This window comes from Cinclus cinclus, chromosome Z (assembly GCF_963662255.1).
Source record: "Cinclus cinclus chromosome Z, bCinCin1.1, whole genome shotgun sequence".
NCBI classification, from domain to species: domain Eukaryota; kingdom Metazoa; phylum Chordata; class Aves; order Passeriformes; family Cinclidae; genus Cinclus; species Cinclus cinclus.
This window is the reverse complement of record NC_085084.1, coordinates 51,241,185-51,262,742: the sequence shown is the minus strand read 5'-3', so window position 1 is coordinate 51,262,742 and position 21,558 is coordinate 51,241,185. Positions and strand designations below refer to the sequence as shown.

Sequence of the window (21,558 nt, the reverse complement as noted above, 5' to 3'; positions counted from 1 at the left end):
GTTTAATACTCTAGGACTGAAAGGTCTACACAAAACGTGCAGAAACTGCAGTATCTTCCTTCTCCTCTGTAGCAATAGGTAGAAATAATTTACTAAACATAATTACTTCGAAATGTTCTTCCCTTTTCATTACCCTATTTAGTGCAACACTGAGTCACAACGTTCCATAACTTATTCAATTGCATGTTTTTATAAGATGCTTCTTGCACCTGTGCTGCAAATGTATTTTTGCATCAGACTTGGTAAACTAACTATATATTTACATAACATATATATCAACATTAATATTGGCCAGAATCATCAACAACGAACAACACTATAATGACATCTGAATGTCTAAACATAAGGCACTTCCTCAATTTCCAGGCCAGCAATTAAGAAAAAAAATTAAAAAGCACTTAACACTCTTTGACATGTTTTACTTGAGTCATAAGACCTTTCCTGGCATTATTCTTTAAGATAAAAAAAAAATAAAGTTGACTTTAGAACAAATCATTAATACTTCTACTGTCACACCATGTTCTATCACGCCAGAGAGGTGTTACCCTGGGGAGGAATAAAATATGTATCATCACAAAACTAGATAGAGAAATTATCTCTCTTACTGGTCTCCTTATAGCACATATATTTTACATTTCAGAAGGAGAGTCTAATTTTAGAGGTTTACCGGCAGATCAGATCTGTGAAAATGTTTCTAGAGCTCAGTAGTATTAAAACTTAAAGAAACTTGAGACCTGTCTTCTTTTCAATTTTAAAAGCAGACTTTTTTCATCTTTCTACAACATGGAAGCTGATATTTTCATAAAAATCATAGTACAAATGCATGACATGCTTACAAGACTTATTTATACACCCCTCTCACATGCTGTCTTAGAACTACCCTTTCCTAAAGGCAGCCAACCCATTACTTTTATATCTGTATTCATTTTCTAAGTAGAAAATTTATTTCCTTAATTTCTGCAAAGACCCAAAAAGAAACCAACAATGACCTAGAGTAGACAGCAATAGGAAGATAAAATCTGTAAGACAGAAAAAAGTCAAATTATATCCACCAGTAAATTATATCAACCTGATGACAAACATGGGATGCTGGTGGGGATGAAAAGCTGCTGAATATTCATATCATATACAGCATAGATCTCAGTAAAAATCAAAATGTACTTTCAAACCAGTTTCTTATATATCATAATCTGACTGTGTTTAAATGTTTCTTTCCACCTTAATAAGCACTGCAAGAAATAAGTAAATTAATTAAAATAAAACACTATTTTCTCAAGTTCATGTGAAAAACTGGGATCTGGGGTTTAGACAGGTAGCTTACATTTGTGTATTCATCAAATATTGAAGCAACTTGAATCAATGTAAGCTTTTGATACATTGCATAAGAAACAGTATGCTAAAGAATAATACAGGCACATAGGCATGTCAAAATACGTGGAGATGTCACCTTAAGATGAGTAACACCATGTACATACAGTACCTCAAAATATATAGTACTGCTCTATGAAAGGGGCTAACATATCTTTCAAAATATGCATTTTAGAAAGCACAATAAAAATCTAAACTTTTATCAGCAAATAAAACCCGTGCTACTGTGACTGCTGTACTCAACTGCTGCTCATATTTTGGCCAACACAGCTCCTGCAGATGGGAGCACACAGAGCATACTGTAGGCAGGACAGGTGACCAGAAAAGCTAAAGGGCCATAATCACCACGCCATGATCACCTGGAAATTGCCTGCAGCCATCATCTTTGCCAGCTTCATCACCATCTCCCAATTTACAGGAATTACATAAACCATGCCTCCAATCTGGAAGGCATTAAACATCAGCTTATCAAAAAAAACCACAACTTCTGAAGTTTATTCCCTGTCAGCTGACTGCTTAGGCTTTTACGCTTCCCACTGTGAAACAGGGTATGCCCACATTGTGACAAAGGAGGAAGGATAAGCATCCTCACGCTCAGCCAGGTAACTTTTTTTTTTTTGGTGGATCCCAAGTCCATGGAGTAAGAGTTACAGGTTATAAACTAAGAAATTTTGTGATTTGAGAGGTTAATTCACTGTACAGACTAATCTGGGCAATGGGAAGCAACCATTTGTTCTGTATTTGTATTTCTTAACAAGCTCACAAAATTAAGTTTAAATCACAAAGTACACTGTCCTGTGAATTTGAGAGACACAAATGGACTGTGATAGCTGTTCAATAGGTAAGACATTTGCAGATTAAAACACATCTGTAACTACAGGGCAAAAATGATGCTGAACTGTACATGTTCAGAGTTGGGGTCTGACTTCATACCACAGAATGTAATGCCCAATCTGTTTTAATGTGAGATTGAATAAGCAATATCTTCTAAAAACCATTGCACACCTCAGCTGCTAACAGACATTAGTAACTGAACTAACAAATTGAACACTTGGGAGCCATGGAGGAAGCAGAGGGGTAGGGGCATATTTTCATTATATTCATTATATTTTATGAAGTCATTAAGTTGAGCACACTGACATGGCCTTGTCAGGGTACTGTACTCTGAGTTTAGACTACAAATTTAGTACCAGTGCATAAGATTTGCAATATTTTAATTTCTAAATAAAAATGTTATGCCTATTGAATAATGTGTCCATATTAAGCCAATGGACTAGAATTAGTCTCAAATATGCCTATTGCTTTCAAGAGGAAAAGTGGAGAAAGATATCTAAAAGTAATTCCTCCATCAAGCAAATTCAGATTTCTGTTGAATACAAACTTGCTTATTATTGGATAAAAATAATCCCAGCTGATTTGAGAGGACAAAAAAAAAACAAACAAAACAACAAAAAAAAAACAAACAAGAAAGAAAACCACAACATTTTGAGACCCTCTAAAAATACTCTGGGGTAGTAGATGAATTTACCTGCTTCCCACAAAAATCTGAAAAACTTTCCACACTTCAATTTTGCCCAGCCCACCAAACTGTTATGATCAATGACATCAGAAGAATCAGAAGGAGATGAAGAATCACAAAGCTCAGTGGCTTAACAGTGAAGGCTAACTGGGAGAGCATAAAGCAATCTGTATTTTTTTTTCTAGTCACACACAGAAATAAAAGTTTTTGTTTTCTTTGTTTATAAAAGAAATCTCATTTCTCTACAGCTGATACTACAGTTCATTGCAAAAGACAATCATCCCCTTGCAAAACCTAACTAAGCTGCTACTCTATTCTGTGCATGTAATATTTACATAACACAAACAGGCACAGCAATAGCACTGATTTAAATCAACACAAGTATCTGTTGCCAGCCTGCAGCTATTCTTACATTCTGAAAAAACGCATAAAGTAAAAGTTTTCATACATTTCTACCTGACATATGTACTTCCAAGATTAAAGCTTTGTTTTGGAATCAAAATACTGGGGCTCACTAATACCATTTCCATTAAATTAAATTTTAAAAATAATTTTTCAAAAACAAACATCTCTATTTAATACATATTTTAGAAGAGATTGTGACAGAAAGCCAATTGTCAGTTGTCTCTTACTTCCTGCTGTATTGTATTTTTCATAAATGAATGCTAAACCAAGAAAAGCATTTTGTTGCACTGGTTTCATTGCTGTTATTTAAATTCTTATCTTACCATAAAGTTTATGTGGTACTTTGCAGTGGCAAACAGACAAGCATGTTCTGTTTTTTCCACACTCAGAAGTTTAAAACTGACCTCAAAGTTAACTGTGGTAATCACAGACAAAACAAACCAAAACTAGGCCAAGCAGATCAAAGGCCTACTGCTGAAAAAAAGCAGAAAAATCACAAAGTCACCCAGCACAAACATCTGCAGTACACTTTTGGGAAAAGCAACTTATGCCCAAGAACTATCAAGACTTTCCTGCAATCTATTCTAGAGGCACATTTAAATGAAATCTGGACACTGAAGTTATTCCATCACTGGGGTTACTCCAAATAACAAAACCAAAAATCTATTTGTACATTGGCTGGAACTTTCCTACATTCCAACCAGAACAAAAACACAAAAGACCAAAATTCAAGGCTTTTCAGCTCCAAGAACTTGTAACAAAACCTCCAAACTTTACTATTACACTAAATCCAAGGTTTTGTTTCCATTTCTCAAGAATAGCTTGTGATTCTCAGCAATGCAGATATCTACAAGTCTTCCTCTATGAGATAAAAGAATAACTGCTCATAAGTGATGTTCCAAGTTGGACATGGCGAAGCAGTGACTGCTGGGGGGAGAGGAAAAAAATCAAATATCCACATGGACTGACAAAAGCCAGTATATTGCTAAAACATCTCTCCCCACGCTTGAAAATTCTCAGGATGGAATCCTGAGATGTGATGCATGTCTAACCTCCTCAGGTTATACTCACACAGCTGCACCATATGGGCCAAACTCTGCAGATGTTTGAGTTGCTTCAGCAAAACCTGAAAGATTTCAAGCACTAGTTTATATGGATAAGTGCAGCAAATACATGTTTCACCCTGCTTCGCTCCACCACACTCCACACTTGCCGATTGTCCACATCAGATAGAAGTTCACTGTCTAAACACAGTTGGAAAATTACTTCCCAGATATACACTTGCTTACAAAAAACCATGATTCAAGACTTACCATGGTGTGCGGTTGCCAGGCAGAGAATTAGTACAGGACTCAGTATCATGTCAGTACCTCTTTGAAGTCCTTCTAGAGGTGTTTGGGTTGCTTATTAACCCAAGCCTCAGCACACCTGCTTTGGCATGCAAAGCAAGGCATGGGTAAATCAACATTACAGCCAACTCCTTAGAAGTGATTAGAAAATGAAGTCTAGAGAGCTATCTACCAACACAGAACTCCTATTAGACATGGTCAAGTGTCAGAGTAACTCATGTTTGGTATCTGGTCACACGGAGACACAGCCTGGTCTAACCATCAGCACCTTGCTTCAGCACCTGGTGTAGCCAGCTGCTTTCCTTTGAGGCATTAACCACTCATTTTAGCATGCCAAAGTAAGCATCTTCAGTTTAATGCCCAGATTTTACCTCAGCTTCTCATTAGAAAAATAACCACACTTCTGTATGTTCTTTAAATATTGCAAGACCACCTGCATTAGAGATTGTGAGGCAGTGATGTACAATGCACACCAGGCAGAGAAGTGTCAAAGAACATTTTTTGTTTGTCCTTGTTTATTATGTATCCCTACTATCTTTTCTTAAAGGCATACCTTTAATTAATTACCTGACAATTCTTGCAAGATACGAGATTTGGCACAGATAGTGAACACAAAAGTTATTAATAAAAATGTGTATTGCCTCTTGAAGTATATGCACTGCAAGATTAAGGAACATACTTGAAATCTACAAGATACTACAAAAGAAAATGAAAAGCCAAACACTTTAACAGAATGGAGAAAAGGCTTCCATTGCATTTTTTATGTGAATAAATAACATGCTCCTTATTTTCCCATACCATTAGTTCATTTTGTCAAGAAATTATCTGCTATTTCAGAAAGGTCTACCTAGATTACCCAAGAGGTTCCTTGGACTATACCTTTTTACTTTTAAGTTGGGCATTTGAAATTTGATGTCCTAGAGAAGAATTACACATTGCTTTCTTTGAAACAAATTAACCTCTCAAATTTAAACAAAACTATAAATCCTAAAGAACACCACTTCAAGTTTCACTCTACACAATTATCTTTAAAAATGCTTAATAAATGAAATTATTATTATTATAGTATCATCTCATATTCTTTACATTTCCATTGATCACACTTCTATCACAGTAATCCTCTAATACAACAAGATACTATTACAATTCCTTCTGGAATAGCAGGAAAACAGTTGTACAAGTGCAAAAACCAGAGAACTTTCACCAGCACCTGTTCTCATGGGCATCCTTGTACTGCAGTATTTCACATAGCAAACAGTAAGTACAGAGCAAAGAAATGTCAAGACTGGCCTATCAATTAAAGCACTGCAAAAAAACACCTAATTTTTTAAAATTAATTTAATTACGAGGAAAAGCACTTCTGGCTCAACTACCTTCTAGTAAAGTAAGTCTCACCTTTGGCCCATGAGATGATTTCTTCTTCACTTCAGAAAAAGACAGAGAGTTACTGGGAAGGCTGGGGAGATGAAGGCTCTGCCCTGAAGAAAATGATGTGCCATCTGACATTACCATCATCTGTCATAAGAGGGAAAACGTGTCAGTAAAACATTACCAACAAGAGCGGAGTCTCACCTGCCTAGCAAATCACACTGGTAGGAGAATAAAAGTCCAACAAACAATGTTTCTTCTCAAGAGGGGACAGTTTAATGAAATCACACAGATAATCAATTTTCCCCAAGAAGAGTCTGTTTTTCCCATGATATTAATCGGTAAGCAACCTCCCCACCTATATCCTGGGAGCCTTCCCACCCATCCTCTCTCCCCTCCCTGAGAGGCAGCAGAGGCAAAGTGAGTGACCAAGCATCTTAGCCAAGGCTAACTCACCACAAAGATACACTGTAAAAACCGACTGTGAAAGTAAGAGCACTATCTCCTTGATTTCAGCTTCGAACTTCAGGCTTTTGTGTTTTATCTAGAGTACAGTAAACTGGGTGGTGGCTGGTAAGCAAGCACCCAGTTTGCTGTTAAGAGGGTCTAGCTCCCTTTCTTGATTTTAAAGACATAAGTACAAACAGATCATTTGAAAAAGCACACATAAATCAGCTGTTACTTAGCAGTTACCTGACATGTAAAGATTATTTCTTCCATCTGTGGCAAAAACAGCTACGATCTTGCTTTTTGTTCCAGTGCTGCTGAGTCTGGATTTTATGATTCCTACCACAGCCATTCATTTATCTATTGTTTCAAAGCTCCAAATGACAGAGACAGCTTACCTGTCTGACAAGCCCTGCAAAGCTGAAAAGAAGATGCAGTGCTCTGCACCTGCAAGGAAACATGTCTGTCTTCCCATAGCTACAAAGCATCCACAAAGCAAGACTGGTTTTGTGGATATCCTGTGTGGTTATCCTCACCTCTTCAGAGGACCAAAACATCCTCTGACTCAGGCGACAGGAATGAACTGACCCATCACGTGCCTCATACACATTACATTAAAAATGTAGGGAAATCAAGGATGTAGTTATGTATATTCCAATGTTACCTCTCCAAGTCAGGATGATATTTTATTGCCTACAGCTTCCTGAAGACAGGATTTCAATTTTTAAAAATTAAGAAAACTATTTAAACAGCATTCCAAATGAATCTTGTTGCAGCCCACTTTGCTCAAAAGATACATGGTAGCTTGGGGAACATTAAGAGACATGTCTAGGTTATAAAAATTAATTTTAATCAGCCTGTTTTCAACACTGTAGCTAGATGTCAGAGGCAGAGGAAGAAAGCAATTAAGCTGTTCTAACCCAAAGCTGGCCAAAAGCCAAAACTCTTGAAAAATCATCTGTCCAAAAGCAACAACATTCTTGCAATCATGGCACTGTGGGCTGTAATTAGCTACTGTGAATCACAATAGGTGATCCTTTAGCAGGAGAAATACTTCTTTAATCTCAATTTGCCAAGGCCTTTGGTTGCATTAAACTCAGCTGAACACAAGAGAAGGCACAAGTTAACAAAGAACAAATCAGCCAGAAAGAAAATCTACAGCCACATGTGCATACCATTTATAAACCTGTGTGACAGATAGAGAAAATGTATGTATTTAGCATTTTTTTCTCCCACAGAGGATGTCAAATGGATGTTAAATAATATTGTTCTTTAAGTCAAACTCTGCAGTATTTTTTAAAGCCACAAATTTAATAGAACACATTGTTTACATAAAATTAAAGCCTTTCAGAAAAAGCAAAGTCAGCCATTAATTACAGAGTTTAAGCAGATATTTTATTGCCCAAAGTAGTTTCATTCATACATTCATATGACAAAAAGATGCATATCCATGTGGAAGAATATTTTAGTCAGGACAATCAGGGTTTGCCCTGCTCTGAAATTAAAACCGAAGAAACGAAAACTCTGCCAAAAATTATTACTCCTAGCTGCCATTTTCTCGCTGAAGCATAGAAGTCTGATTCACTGAAATAAACTCACTGAGGTTTAACCACTGCATAATTTATTTTTTTATTCATAAAACTTCAGTTTAGAAATATTCATATATTCATGAATATGGAAACAGCCATTCCTAGAAAGCTGACATTTTTAAAAGTGTATGGACTTCTAAGATATCTCAGTTTCCAGCAAGTATTTGGACCATTAACAGTCTCTATATCACAGACTATTTCAAAACAAGATGACAATCTACAGAAAGATTCAGAGGGATGGGATAAACAACATTAATATTATGTGAGGTCTGATTTGGCAAATCTAGTTACACATAGGAGAAAACAAATCCTATAGTAGTTTTAGAAAACAAAATCTGGAAACCAAACCATGAACCCTAAAAATTTCAGTGTATTGAAGCCTGAAGCCTGTAATTTCATCATAAACCCTATAAAAATGGCAACTGTAAAATCAAAATTTTAATGTGATTAACAATGCATGCAGTTAAAATAAACTACAGAATATATCATCTTTAAAGCTGACAAAAACATGATAAGACACCAAAAAGTCTCATGTAAAATGAACTCTTTTGCCCCATGATAACAAGCACACTTCTCTTTCCACACAGATCACTGAGAGAACTCATTTAAGTCCGTTACATGACAAAAAAAAAAATTGCCTTGACCTCTCAAAGAAAGAAGTTAATATCAGCACTAAGTAACATCCAATATGTTTGTTTTCTTTGTCAAGATAATCTATGTAGAAAGCCCCTATATTACCAACATTTTTTTGAATTAATATGCATTTCCATTTTGGCTAAATTTAGGAAAGTGACAACCATGCATCCAGTTTAAGTTTACCAGCTGGAAATGCTCAGCTGACAGAATCACAGCAATTTCTGCAGTGGGTAGCTGCCCACTTTAGTCAAACACAGAATCACAGGCTGGCAGATGTACTTACACCAGCTTTCCCTATTTTCACATTGCTTCTACCACACTGGCAACACACACTGCTTGACTGTGGGCACATCTATGCCTCTATTAAACCAGGGCTACACCAAAGATGGAAAAGGTGGGAATGAGCATAATCACAGCAAGACACTACTACTGCAGCAAGAATGCAAGCTCACTGACAGCACAGCAGTAACTTTCTGGAACAGCCTATATGCACTCTCTTTTATGTTTTTCCTCCTTCCTGCATTGCACATTTCCTGCTGTCTTCCAGCTACCTGGAAATACAGCTCAAGAGAGGGGGGATGTGGCTGTAGCCTGTGCTTGAGCCAGGCAGTTGAGGACACCTGCAGCAGGTACTTGTCTGCAACCACAATGAATCACTTCAGTGACAAAACCCAGGAACATGACCAACTCTTCTTCTCAGTCTCTTTTCAAGTCAACAGGTAAGTGGGATCAGCCAGACTGGTGGAATAAGACATTGACTGGTCTCAATGAAGCAAGGTGAGACAACAGCAGTCTTTAAACAAGTCAGTTTAAACAGCCATATAACCACACTCTGAATTCACCAATATACAAAAATTAAGTTCTAGTTACATTTTTGCTGTTCCCTTAAATATTTTTCTTGACTATATATAACACAGCAGAGATCTAGCTAATCTCAAAGCTTGTCTTTCATGGAACAAATGGTGATAAGTAACACAATGTGTAAAAGCAGGGTATTAGCTGGGCTTGTTCACAAATATTTTAAGTGCTTTTAAAAAGTGTGCATTAGGATACCCGGTACTGGGTAAGCACTAGAAAGATGGGCAAAGGAGAACAGTTAGTTTCACAGTTTAATACCAGGGTACAAATAATACAGGAACAGCAGAATAGGCTGAATAGGAGAAATATGCCAAGGGAAGTAATTGTCCCATTCTACTGTGCACTGATGTGGCCTCAGCTTGAGTCCTGCGTGCAGCTGTGGCAACTCAGCACAGGAAGGACATCATCAAACTACTGGAGCATGTACAGAGGAGGGCAACCAGTGGGGTGAAAGGTAGCTGACATCACTTGACCTGTACAGCTTAAGAGAACAGAAGGCAGAGGGACAATTCCACTGCAGCCCACAACTGCCCTCGAGGGGGAGCTGCTGATCCCGCTCACATAATCTAACTGCTCTGCTGGCAGTGATATTTCGCCTCTAGATCAGCAAAAACTCCCTTCACTAGCCATCAGCTGTTGAGCTTCTATTTAAAACCTTTGACTACCAGTTGCTTTAAATGAAAAAAACTTTTCAAGAGCAAAGGAAAACCTACTTTCTTCCTAAAAATAGTGCATAGAGAAGATACACAGATAATTACATAATTGGGTAGGAATAATCAACCTGAAGTGTCTAGGTTCCATAATATCTGAGCTGCTGGAATCTTAGAACCATAGAATGGTTTGGGTTGGAGGGGACATTACAGACCATCTTGTTCAAATTCCCCTGCTGTGGGCAGGGACACATTTCACTACATCAGGTTGCTCAAACTGCCGTCCAAACTCCAAGAAATGGGCCATCCACAACTTCTCTGTGCAACTTGTTCCAGTGCCTCCCCACCCTCACAGTAAGTAATCCCTTTCTTATATCTAAACTTACTCTCTTTCAGTTTAAAGCCATTCTTCCTTATCCTAACAATACCTCCCCTCGTACCAAGTTGTTCTCAGGGTATTTCTAAGGACATTCCAATCTGCTACTCAAGACAACTGAATGCTGTGGAAAGAGAAACTGCCATGCATTTAATTTAAGCAGCTCCTTGCACTTCTGAGGAAAAAAATAATGGATCAGGGAACAACTGGTGCACTACCAATTACCATAATACAATCAGGAACCTTCCTCCACTATTCCTCTTCCAGCAATTTGGGGAAAATTGTGAAATTGCAGTACCTTGTGAATTATAATGGCTTGTATTAACCTACTAACAATTGGTTCTGAAGCCTACTTACAAAAAAAAAAAAAGACATTTTGAAGACAACATTTATCTAATATATGCTTGAAAACTTGGAGTACCTGTGTACCCAACAAGAACAAGTCACTTTCAAAAAAAAACCTTTGTTTTTCATGTCCTTATTACATGAAGAATGTGGAACAATCTTAAAATGTTCCATGAAAAGCTGGTCTTCTTTTATTGCCCACTTCTACAAATGCACACAACTGCAAAGTGCTGCGCCCAGGTCAGGGCAACCTCTAGTACTAATCTAGGCTGCGGGAGATAGAGGATGGCAGAGGGAGATGGAGATGGGTGGGAACAGATGGAGAGCAGAAGAAGAACCTGGGGAGGGTGCTGGTAGATGAGACTACATGTCCCAGCAATGAACACTTATAGCCCAAAAAGCCAAACGTGTCCTGGGCTGCATCCTCTGCTCTGCTCTGGTGAGACCCCCACCTACAGTGCTGCATCCAGATCTGGGGAGGGGACAGAACTGATGGAGCAAGTCCAGAGGAGGGAGACCAACATGGTTAGAGGAATGGAGCACCTTTCCTCAGAGGACAGACTGAAAGAGTTGAGGCTGTTCAGCCTGGAGAAGCTCTGGGGAGAGATTATAGTAGCCTTTCAGTGCCTAAAGGAGGGCTACATGAGAACTGGAGGATAACTTTTTAGCAGGACCTGTAGCAATAGGACAAGGAATGGTACTTTGAAACTTTAATAGGGTAAATTTAGACAAAATGTAACAATGAAATGTTTTACAGTGAGGGTGGTGAACCACTGGAATACATTGCACTGAGAGGTGGTGGATACCCCATCCCTGGGAATACTGAAGGTCAGGTGGATGGCGCTCTGAGCAGCATGATAGCTAGAGATATCCCTGCCCACTAGATAAACTGTAAAGGTTCCTTCCAACCCAAAGTATTTTATGATCACACCAGCCCTGTCACGTAGGAGTCACAGATCTACCACCCCACATATATATTTACAGAGTCAGGAACTACATCAGCTGTCACAAGTTCAGACCAATACAATTTCTTTATTAATCCACATTAGAGCTCCTGCAGGTGAATGAGCCATAGTGTCGCCTTGTTTTTCATTTTCCTGAAAGGAGGTCATCAATAAAGCTGCAACAATCAGATCCACACCAAGCTACCTACTGAAGTTTCATTTACTGAGCTGCTCATCAAAGAACTTGTACAGCATATTCAGAACAGGCAGTGGGTTTTAACACAGTGTGCTGCAGAAAACTTCCAACAGCACTTTCAGTAAAAGCTACGAGATACTTATTAGAATTCTGGGAAAAATGAACCATTTCTACAACACTTCAGCAGCACTCATCTGAATTACACTCATCATGCATCAGTAGCAGACAACTGGACCTCTTTGTGTGATTCTGGGCTGCCACACCCTGCGTCATTTTACAATGATGAACAGGTTGCTACACATTACTTCTTTCAACATTAAAGAGTACATCTGAAATATTGGGGGAAAGTAGTAATGATTTTAAATGGCCACAGCAACACTAATAGCTAAATTATGATGTAGCTAAATTAATAACTACATTATGACGAAAAATCAGTATGGACCCCAGTATGAGATACTGAATGTAGGTATGTGGAGCTATATTTCGAAATTCCAGAGGATAACACATTGCTAAGAAAAGCCTAGCAGTAATACAAGTCCCATTAAAGCTGACGTTCCAAAAGATAAATCATTACCTGAAAAATACAGTCATCCTGAACAACTATTATTTAAATTTAAACCAATACAAAAAAAATAAGTTATTTGCTTGAAAGTAAAGTAATATGTAGTTCAAGAAAATTCAATTACTTTAATATGAAAAGCACAAGATTAAAGATAATCCCTTCCCTAGAGCAGCATTATACATAAGGTTGGTTCTGGGTAGAAGCCAACTATTCCAACCGACACAGAGGAATTTGCCAGGAAATAGGGAGGATGGAGAAAAGAGGGAAATACCCAGAATTTCATCTTCATTACATGGATTATGAACATAGGTTTTAAAACTGGCACTATGCAGACATGTCAACAGACTGAAAAGACATTTCTCAACTGTTAAACAATAAAGTCACAAAGATATGAAAAAATCCTCAAACAACAGAATTCAGTGGGTCTTGGCAAAACCTACACTCTTACCTTGAAAATTTTCTCAAAAAATTGCATCCCTAAAATAAATTCTTTATCTCTCTGATTCGTTAACAGATTAACTGTCTTTAAGAAAAGAGCTGCCTTGTTACAGAAGCAGTGCTCCTGTATTTCCTTATAAATTTTACAAAAAGCAATAATAAAGGACTCATCTGTTGCTAAGTAGAATCATCACTACTCTAAAAGTGACCTATTCTTTGCATCCTCTAAACATGAAGCCTCAAACCATTAATGGCCTTTTCCATTTGTAATAAAGCAGCAAATTCTACTATTTTTACTCACAGTGTTAACTGCTCTCTCAGGGGCAGAGAAAAGGCTTTTCCTTTCAGGAAAGTAGAGTCAGCTATTAAATTTTGTCTATATACTCCTGGATTAAACAACTAATTTTGAGTCTCCTGCCAAAAAGGTGGAAATATTTAACTTCCAATTAAACTTCCAAAACACAAACATTTTTATTTATGTATTTGCAGCTATGAGAGAGGGCAGCATCAAACTGCTATCTTAATGTTGACTGAAAATATTTCCACAACTTCTTCCTGCAAGAATTGAAGTTATTTGTAACATCATATTCAAACAAGTAATGCCTGAGCAAATTTTATTTTAGTGTCAAAATTTAATTTTAAAATGTTAGGCAGCTGTCATTCAGCATGTTCAAAATGAATTTATTTTTACTAGCTTACTAAACATACTAGGTGTAATTTTCAACTTTTTGTTGCAATTAAGAAACACAGAAGCCAAAAAAGCAATAGAACCAATGCTACTGACAATGTAAAATGTGTAAAAGGAATCAGATTCTCTTTGCATTTTCCATAGGATTCAACATTCAAGATCTATTTCAAATTTGAAGGATTTTCTTAACCATTATGATTTCCCAGTGTCAGTTTTCCTCTGAAATCCATATGCAGCAACCACAGTGCCACCTCTTCTTCCTCAGGGTCTCTCACATTTTAAGGCTGAAACTGATCACAAAAGGTAACTGAAAAATCTAGGAAGGAATGGCCACATAAAGGTCAACACTTACTGGTGTTTACATGACCAAAACTTCAATCCTACTGTACCTACTCAAGCATAATTTCATGCTGTGCCTAGAGGATAAGCTGTGTAGGAGGCTGCAGGTATACAGCTCTTTCACTTCCAGTAGCTTGATGACTTACTTGGTAAGGCACGGATCACCTAAAAGTCACCACCTGTATCCAGGGTATCCTTGGGGATTTCAAGCAACAGGTTGCTAACTCACATGGGTATACACGTATACCTGATAGCTACAAATGATGAGGTACTAGACTGCATAAATGGAACAGAAAATTCTCTATGGCATCATTTCCACAGCAAACCTTTGTAAAACAAATGCCATTCAGAACATTATATATATATACACACACAAAGGTATAGAACCTCAATGTATGGTTTCATTTAATTTGTCTAGTGTACTCTTGAAAATGTTTTATTACTTCTGAAAACATTTTTTTTTTAATTACAAGAATAAGCCAACTGAAAATAGGTGAATGGTAGAGAGATGGGTTTGAGCATAACTAAATCTTTTCAAGGGGCTGTGGGAAGCTCAATGTAGAAAATATATTTCTGAAGGTAGAAAACTTTGCCACTTGGATACAGCTTAAGATATAGAACCAAAGGTTTCTATTTAGTTTCTGGGTTAGAGAATCTCTGAAGCCAAATCAAATCCTTCTTCTAAGGCCTGAAAATCTAACTCCCTCTTGGAAAAGAGATCAGCAAGTTGGTGAACTCCCAATAATAAAGATTGCATATTTATGCTTCAATTCTGGTGATACCAAATAAAATGCTAAGATACAAATACTCCACAGAGCTAACCTACATGATTGGTACCACCCTAAATGTCCTGTTTGCCTAACTGAAGTGGTCACAGTGGCACTGCAAAGCTGTACTACAGTTGAGCTCTGACTTCTTAATCACTTGTGATATCCCAGTGTTGCTCCTACTCTCTCAGTGAGCCACAGGATAGCCAGTCAGACCTTACTGGACACAAAGGATAGAGAAGGGTAACACAACTTTCTTAGCCTGAAAGAGAGAACAGTGGCTGTAGCAAATAACCTTGACTAGTTCACATCTGGGAGGCCACAAGATATACGTGTGACAGAAAGGGGTTAGGAGCATCCAAGAGATAATTCAAGGAATCTGCAGCAAAAGACAAACACAGAAGCAAAACTACACCGAATATGGCAGCATGCAGGTACCAGGTGAGCCTACATCTCTCCCTCCAGAAGGACATACTACTTGTAATATGCATTTGTTTATGCAAATGAGAAATAATCATGTTTTGTAGTTCACATCAGTCGGCCCACATAAAAACGGAGGAAAATTAATCAGATCTGGGTTTCAAGCTGTAAAGAAATCAAGCAATTTAAACCATTATTTAAAAGCATAAAAGCAAAAGCTCACCATGTTAAAGGACTTTATTCAATACTACCACTCAGTGTTTTCAATTAATATGGTATCTCATTCATTCTGAAGGACATAGGCTTCATTTTGCCAGACTCCTGCCTAAAAAAATTCAGCAACCTGTTACCGCTATTTTTTTCTTTAATATAGCCATAAGCTAGAAGTATTGTTTTGACTTATTTGCTAGTGCAAACCCATCTCATACTTTATTACCCTGTTAGTGCTTTTCTCAGCCTAAAGCATGAAAGTTATAAATTAGTTAATGCTCTGTCAGAACAGACAACAGATTGAATTCACACACTTGAAAGGGAAAGTCAGCTTTTCAGGCCTTCTACATATTCAATAAAAGTCTGTTTCCAGTATTTCATAAAGTGTAATGGGCTTTTCAGCACCAGAAGATGTAAGTGCAAGCCCTTCAGAGACACTTTTAGGGACAAGACAGGTTGAATGCTATTACATTATATCTGATCAACTTAGCAGAAAAACTCCCAGGTCAGAAAGTACACAGAGGGATGCAGAAAAATGCTCACTTCATGAGAAGGTATTAATTTCTTGGAAAGAAACTGAAGAAATAGAGAAAAAGTAAAAGTCATACAGTCTGAAGCATCCAGAAGACAAAAGGCAATGATGCAATGCATTTTAAGAATGACCATACCCTATATTCAAGGAAAGAATTTGAACAAAACATGCCACATTTTGTTGTTCACACTTAGGCAACATTCTTTCTTTTGTTAATTCAAGAAAACCAAAATTAAAAGGCACAGAAAACTAGCAATAATAAGGAAGCTTGCTATTTTAACCTTTTTAACCATTACTCCTCAACTGCAAATTCTCTGGTGGCATTACTTAAATTTATTAAACCTTGTGGCTAAAACTTACCAATCCTATCCACTCTGTTGTTAGCAAATATTAAAGCAATGGTTCACTATGTTTTTCAGAATACAATCTCAATGTTTTACTTGCAAACACTCTAAAAAGCCTCTTGCGCCTTATAAATTCAAATACAAAACACTGCTTATGCTTCTATTTCAATGTAACTATAGTTGTAACAGTTCTCTTCTTCAGGAGGTCAACAGAGTCTTTCTGACTACACACTATACTTGGTTTTGCTTTGTTTTCAAGGATTCTCTTCAGTAGACTGAAGATTCTCACACTAGCTCCCTCTTATCTCCAGCCCAGAACCTACTATTATCTAAAAGTACCAAAAAACATTACCCACTGTTGTTATGGCTGTTTCAAAATAAATATAGGAACTGGCATTAATGCTTAAAATTTCACAGCACGAAGGCTTTCTTAACATCTCTATCAGTGACTTGGTAAAGGAGGCAAAATACTCTCATGCAGTCTGCAAATGACAGTCAACTGGGAAGTGAAGAATCCGACACTGCAGAGCAAGCAGGGCTTGCAGGAGGGACCCAGGCAGTCTGGAGGAACGGGTTAACAACAGCCTCATGATGTAACACGAGGGCAAATGCCAAATAGTAAGGACTGGCCCAGCAAGGCAGAGCCTTGGAGCCAGGAGGCCAGGGCTGTAACACAGGTCCGGAGCATGGCCGGGCCACGGGAGGGCTGCGAGCTGAGACAGGGCCCAGGCAGTAACCACGGCTATCAGCGCCCCAATTCCTGCGAGACGGTCTCTGCCCTGGGAGCCAGGGGAAGGTCAGAACTACATCCGCTGCTTGCTTTTTGTCAGACCCTATCTACATACTGCCTACAACTTGGATCTCTAATACAAACACCGCCAAGGAAACGGTGGGAGGAGACAGGAGGTAACTGTGGGGCTGAACACTGTGCAGGGAGAAGCAGCTACAGGCCTAGGGCTGGCTCAGGAAGGAGGGATGGCTTCAGGGGCATCCAACAGCTCCTCCATCCCCTCCCATCAGCACAGCACTGATCAGAGGGAAGAAAGGAGACACAGGCTCTTCACAAAGGTGTGTGGAAGGAGGCCAGAAGCAGAAGCCCAGTCTGACACATGAGAGGCTCAGGCCCAGGAAGGCAGACCATCAGTGGAGCCAGCCCTGGGAGACCTTCACACCCCTGCAAGGAGGCGTCAAGTCCTGAGCAGACCTCAAGGCTGAGCCTCTGACAGCCCCTGACACAATGAATTATGCCGTCACTGTGTGAAACACATCAGAACAGTTTCCACTAACAGACAAAGCGTAAACCCAAAGGTTTGGCCTTTTGGGCCCTCTCATCTCTCCAAACGGGCAAACTTCCTTTTGTCTTTTTCACATCACTTAATTCTGGCAACATAAAGAAGTCAGTACATTTTTCTGATTCAGACTGTGCAACATATTACATAGATTTAAGTAGGTTTGTTTATAGTTAAGAGTTTTGACTTGTTCTACCTTGTAACTACTGAATTTATTCTGCTTAACATAGAACCATTTTTCTTTCAATGAAAGACATTTTACTTTATTACTTCCATCACTGTATCATGTATTTAAGGAATGCACACACTCAATTGTTCAATCATTCCACTTAAAGACATGTACCGAGCTCCTGCATGAAGCTTATCACAAAAACACTTCACTTGGTTTCACTGTTAGGTCAATCTCATTACATTATTCATACACCAGCAACAAGCAGCAATATCTTTATTGTGATGGCTTTTAATATGGGTGCAGGACTCACCCCTCCTGCCTTTAGCAGCTTTCTTCTGAATTCCTCTGTCGGGTTGTTGAATGTGAGCTTTTCACAGCGGAGGTGATTTACAGGTGGGTGGCCTTCAAGGTGCAGGAATAAGTCATAGTCAAATCGAACTTTCTTAGGTTCTTCCTGAGGGTTGAAAATAACCAGATAGAAACATCTAGCACCAAAACTAAGTTGAAAACAAAGGCTACATAAAGACTGTCAATTAAAATTACATCATTTTAAACCACCCTTTGTGTTCTCAGACACACACAGAATTTACCAAGTGTCAGCTGAGCTACAGTAAATCAGAGAAGCTCCTACCAGCCCATGATAACACAAGGTAAAATGCATGCATTTCATGAAATTCTAACAATGCCTACTTGACACTGCTAAGTCATGTCTGATCTGGGCTACAGATAGGCACATAGGCAAGTATCATGATTCAGCTGACACAAGATAACTCTGTCAAAAACACAATCATATTTCTGAGCCCTAGAGAGTACTGAACACAGTGTAGTAAGTTTTGAACACAAGTTTCTCCACTATAGCCAAACAATTGATTTATTCACAAGTTATAGAAAGGGAGAAATATGAAACTGCTGCAGCCAACTATATTTGGTCTCCTATTTAAGGGGTCTCATTTCTTAAAAAAACTTTATTGTCTTGAATGTGTGGTCAGATGGATTTCAGGTGTTTCACCAGAACTCTCAAGCAATCAAAATTCTCTGCCACAGTAGTGAAAAAATGAAATTTAACGTTCCCTGTACCACTATGGAAAGAGAAAAAACAAAAAAGGCAAATTTATCTCGGGAGAAATCACCAGTGCTCTAGTGCCCTGAGAAAGCCTCAGCTGAAAACTGACACTGGTTGCATCAAACAGACTTCAGTATCTCTTATCTGGTACTACAAACTAAGTCCATTTTGTGTTACACATTTACACAGTCCCTTCCAGAAGCTGTATGTGCATTAAGTGCTTTTATAAGACACTATTAAGTAGCTCTTCCTCCAAAGGTCCTGATGTGCAATGGAAGTCACCAAATCAAGGCTAAGGAAAGAACAAAAATAAAAAATCTACTTGAAAAAAAGTTTCAGTAAAAAGGGAACCAGGAGGGAAGAGAAGGAAGAGATACAACAAAACTTCAGCACATATCCAACACAGCATGAAATCAAAATACATGTTCTGTTCAGTGACAGATGCTTTAGAAATTCACATTAACCATGCTGAATTTTGAATCAGGATGCCAAGTATGGAAGAACAGAAAGAATAGAAATCTCAGTTATTCTAGAAGTTAAATCAGAGGTTTCAAAAACAGCCGAGGGACATCCTAATCTGTCCCATCTCTAGACTTGGAGCAGAAACAACCAAAGGAGACCTAAAGTTGTCTGTTTCTGAAGACTAAAAAAAGCAGCTCCCCTAGATAAGCTATTTTCCCAGTTCTGGCATAGTTCATGGAAATAAATGACATAATTTTTAAAGGCAAACATGGATGATATTTCTTGCTGTTAGAAATATTAACATGATTTCACACAGGAAAAAAAATGGAAGCAATTTATTCCCTGATCTGCTTAGAAAACTGCAATGTTGCTATAGACAGCATGTTGGTACCAGCAGCTTTGCCATAAAAGTCAAGTTGCAATAATTCACAGATGGTAGTCTTCAAACAATTTTGTGGAAAATCAGATGAACGCAATCAGTGATTAAAAAGCATAATTACTACACAAAAGACCATCAGTATCACTGTACTGCCACTATTTCACAACAGGGGAGATAGAACGTGCTGCAGTTTATGAGTCTTATCCTACACAAACTGAATTTTCCAAAGTAGGAGTCTTAGACCCAAAAGCATTTTTAAGAACTTTGTCTCAATGACTTACAGCCATAACCTGCTCTTGCTGAATTTGGGAGCAGGGATTGGTTGCAATTTCTGTAACTCTTTAAAAGCTTGGAGTATTTTTCTACCATAAATACAACACCTATTAAATTTTCTACAATTTCTGTTTAGTCCTGGGAATGGAACCCTTTAATCCTCTGTGGTCCAGGTGGTTTTCTGTGCCCCCCTTTTCTCTATCCATGAGAGTATTTTCTGAATCAGAAATTCAACAGCTGAGTACCTTTAATAAATGATGATGTTATGTCTCCCTCCTGCTCTCTAGCTCCTCTTTTTCTGTATTGGAATGTCTGTGAACTGCATTAAGGGGAAAGAGCAGCTGATCCAGGAGAAAGTAATAGTTTGCCAGCTCAATTTTTGTGCCACAGATTGACTCACATTCCAACTGCTGCTTGTTGTATTACATGACAGCAAAAAGAGGTGAGAGATGTTTGCAAACTTCCTAATTCCACACATAGCTTGAGGGTAAAGCAAGTTGTAATCACTGCTGCCCTCCCAATCTCAGTCTAAGCCACAGCCTCTGCTAGGGAACACTGGAGACTTGCAGTCTCCACAGTCAGAAAAAGCAGCCACAAGTCTGAGTGGAAAACAAAAAGAAATGTTGGGCAGGAAGCTTTCTATAGAGATGCTCAATGATTGACTCACTGTCTTCTACTCTGTGGGACAAGCATGTAATAGATGACTTGAAGAGACTGGGCTGCTTTTCATTAGATTTCCAAAACAGAATCAAAACAGCTTCCCTAATAGAAATGGGGCTAAAAAGCAGTGCCAAATCAACTCTTTGATGCAGTTTTGTTTCATTTCCAACAGCAAATGAGGTAAATCAAGATCTGCTCTTCACAGATTGATACAGGGAACATGTCAGAATTAACTGTTCAAAACCCACAACTTCCAAACTGCCTGAACAGAATTATCCCATACCTCACACCTTAACAGGGCTTTCTGTGAAAGATAAAAGAATACTGGAATACATATTTGAAGGCATACATAGCTAAACCCAAAAGAAATTTTAAGTGATCAGTGTTCCAGAAAAAGTCCTTTACAATGCCTATTTTCTTTGTTTTAGTCTTTTACTAAGCATTCAACACATTAAAGGTATAATGTTGATTTGATTAATATAATAATTGCAAACTACATCTTGATAATATAAAATAAGCACACAGGTATCTTTAAATCACATTAAGTGCCTTAATAGCTCCACCAAGGCACATGACATATAAAGGGAAACAGAATACTTTGGATATTAAGGTAGTGTACATTAAACTTTGCAAGACTTTGCTCTTTAATTTCACACAAATCCAGTTTTTATCTGATTAGTTATTAGTAATGCATTATGAAGAATTAAAGAAAACCTCTGTATTTGCTATTTGAGAGACTCATAATAAGTGCAGCAATTACTTAGAATTTGAGGTATCACAATAATATAAGTTTTGAAGAATGGCACTGGATTTGGTTTGAACCTGGTAATGTTGAAGATAATGAGTACTCACATGCAGTCTACAACAATGTTTTTTAACAGCCAAAAATGTAAAATTTAAAAAAAGACTT

At 38.1% G+C, this 21,558-nt stretch overlaps 1 protein-coding gene across 1 annotated transcript in view; it reads right to left on the bottom strand.

The window, feature by feature from the left end:
* MLLT3 (MLLT3 super elongation complex subunit) overlaps nucleotides 1-21,558 on the bottom strand; it is a 126,391-nt gene that overhangs the window by 41,794 nt on the left and 63,039 nt on the right. The window contains exons 4-5 of the mRNA XM_062513047.1: nucleotides 18,122-18,265; nucleotides 6,037-6,156 (exon numbers count right to left, since the gene is read on the bottom strand). Of these exons, the coding sequence (XP_062369031.1) occupies nucleotides 6,037-6,156; nucleotides 18,122-18,265 (264 nt within the window). The remainder of the gene's footprint in view (nucleotides 1-6,036; nucleotides 6,157-18,121; nucleotides 18,266-21,558) is intronic.